Raw genomic sequence first — 4,282 nt, 5'->3', positions numbered from 1 at the left:
TTTTTTATACTAATGCAAGAGTGGTTAGTATTATTAAAAATTCTATTATATATATATTTTATTATATATGGATTTACCCTTTATTATTAAAATTTCTAATATTATTAATAAATATTATAGGTGGGTCGTAGGTAGTACGAGTTACTGTTCATATCCGTCATTTGAAATAGCGTATGTCAATCAAAAATATTAGATGACCGGCGGTTAGCTTCCAACTGAAATCCGCCATTTGAATGGCTGAACACGAATAAAATATTCATAATCCGCCATTTCAAATGACTGAACACAGGGTCCTCGTTCACATCACTGGAAAAAAACTGACAGCCCCTATGTGTAATCTGACATCCATCATTTCAAACAACAGATCACCTATTTTCAACCAACAATCTTTATCTCTCCTAAAAACCATTTTCTGCTATCCAACTTTCCTATTTTAAAAAAAAAATTCTATGTGTGATCCAGGCCGAGTCCCCCGTCTTACACATGCCTCGGTTACAACGATCTTAAAAGTCACATCATTTATCCTCTCTGTCTTATCCAAAACCAGTAATAATAATCTGTAAAAATGGAAGCTTTGGTATGCCGGAAGCTGGGCGATCCAACAACGCCACCAGACTCATCGGAAACCACCGCACTCACGATCTCAACCTCTCACCCTATCCCCACACTCACTTCACCCACTTCAGTTCGGGTTCGAATCAAGTCCACCAGCTTGAATTACGCCAACTACCTTCAAGTTCTCGGCAAGTACCAAGAGAAATCCGCCTTACCCTTTGTTCCTGGCTCCGATTACTCCGGCGTTGTTGAATCCGTTGGCCCAAATGTTACCAAGTTCAAAGTGGGCGATCCTGTTTGCTCGTTTGCGGGTCTGGGTTCTTTCGCACTATTTATTGTTGCCGAAGAGAAGGATTTGTGAGTGATTGGCTCGGTTAATAGTGCCGGCGTGCACGGTTTGGTTTTGGGCTAAAATCGAATAGAAAACCGAAACTTTGGTTTTTGGAATTCTTTAAAACAGTTCGGGTTTCGGTTTCTTCGGTTTTGTTATTTGAAGCATGAAAATTTTTGGCTAAAAACTGAATTTGGGGGTAAATCATTTTGTTACTTAAAAGCTAAATGATTGTTATACATTTTGGTTAAAAGCTAAATGATTATTATTCATTTTGGCTAAAATGGTTGAGCTACGTATTTATTAAAATCATATAAATTAGTTGTAATAAGAAATGAATATAACTTTGGTTCAGTTTTACGGATTTTAGGTAAACTTAAAGCCAAACCATCTGTTTTTGTTTCGGTTCGGTGGTTAATTGTGTGTCCTGTTTGATTAAAATTTTGAGTTTTGGTGAGAAATTGAAGGTTAAGAGTACCTGATGGGTGTGATCTGGTGGCTGCTGGTGCACTTCCAGTTGCATATGGAACATCTCATATTGCATTGGTTCATAGGGCTAACCTTAAATCCGGTCAGGTATATTTAATCTTCAGTGTGAAAGATGGCATGTAAGTGTAGTAACAAACTTTGACTAAACTGTCCTTAAGTTCTAGCTGCATAACATTCAGTTTGCTATATTTATTATCCATGCTACCATCAATGTTAAAAAAATGATGATATTATGTTCCAGTTTTGTATATTTTTAAACAACAAATGGTGTTAATACGCCTTATGTTTTGTTCCAAAGTTGCATTTGAAAAGCAAGTTTGACATAAATAAATAAAAAAGTTATATAAACATTAATTTTGCTCAACAAGTTTTTTCAGTTTGATCTTGTAAAGGGCGTGCTGGATATTTGAATATTTGTAAAATGCCCGGCTAAGTTAAAAATTTGTAATTTTTTTGTAGGCCTGTAGCTAAACCGAATGTTCAATGAACTGTTTGGAAGGAAGTTTGTTAATCTAATAAACGAATGAACATGAACACATGACTCATTCGTTCATTTATGTTTGTAAATGTTCATTCATTTATGCTCGTTAACTTTCATTTATGTTCGTCAATTTACGTCTGTCTAACTTTGTTTATATATTCTGTTAAATATTTTAGACCCACAATCTCGTCTAGTTTTATTGATTTTTTAGGTCCACAGATTTGATGTTTACGTTTAGTTTTAATTGGTGTTTGCTTCGTTATGTTTGTCCATCTATGTCCAGTTATGTTCGTTCGTTTATGTTTGTGAACCTTCGTTAGTACTATTAACAAACGAACACCATCGAGAAAACCACATTTGTTTTGTTCAGTTAAAGTTAAACGAACGAACATGTACATGCCATGTTTGCGTTTGTTCGGTTCGTTTAAAAGCCTAGTTTTTTGAGGTAGGGTATACAACTTAAAGCTAATATGTCACTAGGAAAATAAACTATTAAAATCTCAATTGATTACCGCTAGAAAATTGTTGGTGCTGAAATAGGCCATAAGTATTTGATCACAAATATATAATTATTTGACATCATAATTTATTATGTTATATTTACAATCAGGTATTGCTAGTTCTTGGTGCAGCTGGAGGTGTTGGTCTTGCAGCGGTTCAAATAGGGAAAGTTTGTGGTGCTACTGTCATTGCTGTGGCTAGGTGTGTACTTCTGTGTAAATTCCCTCTACTGTGCTTAACTATGACTAAATAAGCATTGACCCTGTTTGACCTCTTAGAGGACCCGAGAAAGTAGAGTTTTTAAAGTCAACAGGCGTGGATCATGTTGTTGACTTGAGCAAAGGAGGTGTTATTGAAAGCGTGAAGGCGTTCTTGAAATCAAAAAAGCTCAAAGGAGTTGATGTTTTATATGATCCAGTTGGAGGCAAGCTTACAAAAGAAAGCATGAAGTTGTTGAATTGGGGTGCACAAATTTTGGTTATCGGGTTTGCAAGTGGCGAGGTCCCGGTTATTCCTGCTAATATTGCTCTTGTTAAGGTGAAAATGATCAAGAAAAGTTGTTTTTTTATGATTGTTATTTGTTAATGCGCGTAAAGAACCAACTAAACTTTATCTCATTTGTTTAGAATTGGACAATTCATGGATTGTATTGGGGGAGCTATAAAATGCATAAACCAAGTGTACTTGAAGATTCTTTAAAGGAGTTGTTAACTTGGTTGGCAAGAGGCTTGATTACCATCTATATTTCTCATTCATACAAGCTCCAAGAGGTATTAGTAATTTATCTATTGAGTTATATTATTGTTACTAATGATAAAGATAAGATAAAGTTTTGGATATAATAAAGCCATGATGAGAACAGAATTTAAAGAGTGTAAATGTTGTTGGCAGGCAAATCTTGCATTTTTGGATATCAGGGACAGAAAGGTAATTGGGAAGGTGATGATTACTTTTGATGATCCCAAAGTTATTACTTCTTCTAAGCTCTACACTAGTGTATGAAGTTGGTGTCACCAACTTATGTAATAATATTCATAGAAAATAAGTGTTGACAAAATTATAGCTGTTTTTGTTTCCCTTTTTTCATATGAATTGCGTTGTTGGTAATAATTGAGACCATGTGTTACAAGTGTTGTTTTGAGTTCATGTAGAAGATACCTGAAGAGGTAGGTCCCAGCAGAGCCCAGTTGGACCAGCAAGACTCACCTCAAAGAGGGACGTCTGCGCAGTTGAACCCGCAAGACTCACCTTCAACAGGGACGTCTGCGCAAAGGCTAAACTCGCAAGACTCACCTTGAAGAGAGACGTCTGCGCAGAAACCAACTGGATCCGCAGGACCCACCATGCTCAGAGACGTGACGTCCTTACGCGCAGTACGCAAGCTGTTCCCGCAGGAAAAGCCTCCCAATGGTCGACGTACTCCGCCTGTTCCCGCAGCAACGGATACTAGCCATCAGGGAAGGCTACCCGCGCAGCAAGTCATACAACGTTTACAACGCAAGTCAAAAAGATTCAAAAGTAAGCGGGACTATACCCCTTACCTTGGCAACCAAGTAACTATAAGACAGGTGCGAGTACAGTGTTAAGGCAAAACCCTTCACATACTTAGCACCTGCAGGGAATTGAAGCCAAGAATACCTCGGCAACCAAGTAACTATAAGACGGGTGCGGGTACAGTGTCAAGGCAAAACCCTTCACATACTTAGCACCCGCAGGGAATTGAAGCCAGGAATACCTTGGAAGTAAAGTAACTATAAGACGAGTGCGGGTACAGTGTCAAGGCGAAACCCTTCACATACCTAGCACTCCGCAGGGAATTGAAACCAAGAAGGATCTTCTGGGCCATGTTTGCGGAAACGGGAATAACATCCCCGCATAGCGGGAACGTCGAGAACTAGATTGTTTGAAGCTCCAAGATGGAATTG

General features: G+C 37.8%; 1 protein-coding gene across 1 annotated transcript; it reads left to right on the top strand.

Annotated features, from left to right (window-relative positions):
- Positions 1–550: 550 nt before the first annotated feature.
- Positions 551–3,385, top strand: LOC143590883 (uncharacterized). The gene is made up of 6 exons (XM_077071237.1): positions 551–912; positions 1,354–1,462; positions 2,467–2,558; positions 2,636–2,894; positions 2,984–3,127; positions 3,249–3,385. Exons 1-6 carry the CDS (start codon positions 566–568, stop codon positions 3,357–3,359), a joined length of 1,062 nt encoding a protein of 353 aa, XP_076927352.1. The 5' UTR covers positions 551–565; the 3' UTR covers positions 3,360–3,385.
- Positions 3,386–4,282: the final 897 nt, after the last annotated feature.

The sequence above is a fragment of the Bidens hawaiensis genome, unplaced genomic scaffold (assembly GCF_021521415.1).
Source record: "Bidens hawaiensis isolate Kalapana, Puna unplaced genomic scaffold, B.hawaiensis_p1.1 tig00039035_1, whole genome shotgun sequence".
Lineage (NCBI taxonomy): Eukaryota > Viridiplantae > Streptophyta > Magnoliopsida > Asterales > Asteraceae > Bidens > Bidens hawaiensis.
This window is presented reverse-complemented; position numbering and strand designations above follow the sequence as displayed.

What these genes read in the sequence shown, in the direction of transcription:
- LOC143590883 (XM_077071237.1), top strand. Translation starts at nt 566, where the DNA reads ATGGAAGCTTTGGTATGCCGGAAGCTGGGCGATCCAACAACGCCACCA. An exon ending in ACTGTCATTGCTGTGGCTAG is followed by an intron (nt 2,559 to 2,635) that starts GTGTGTACTTCT and finishes TTGACCTCTTAG; the next exon opens with AGGACCCGAGAAAGTAGAGT. An exon ending in CTAATATTGCTCTTGTTAAG is followed by an intron (nt 2,895 to 2,983) that starts GTGAAAATGATC and finishes TCATTTGTTTAG; the next exon opens with AATTGGACAATTCATGGATT.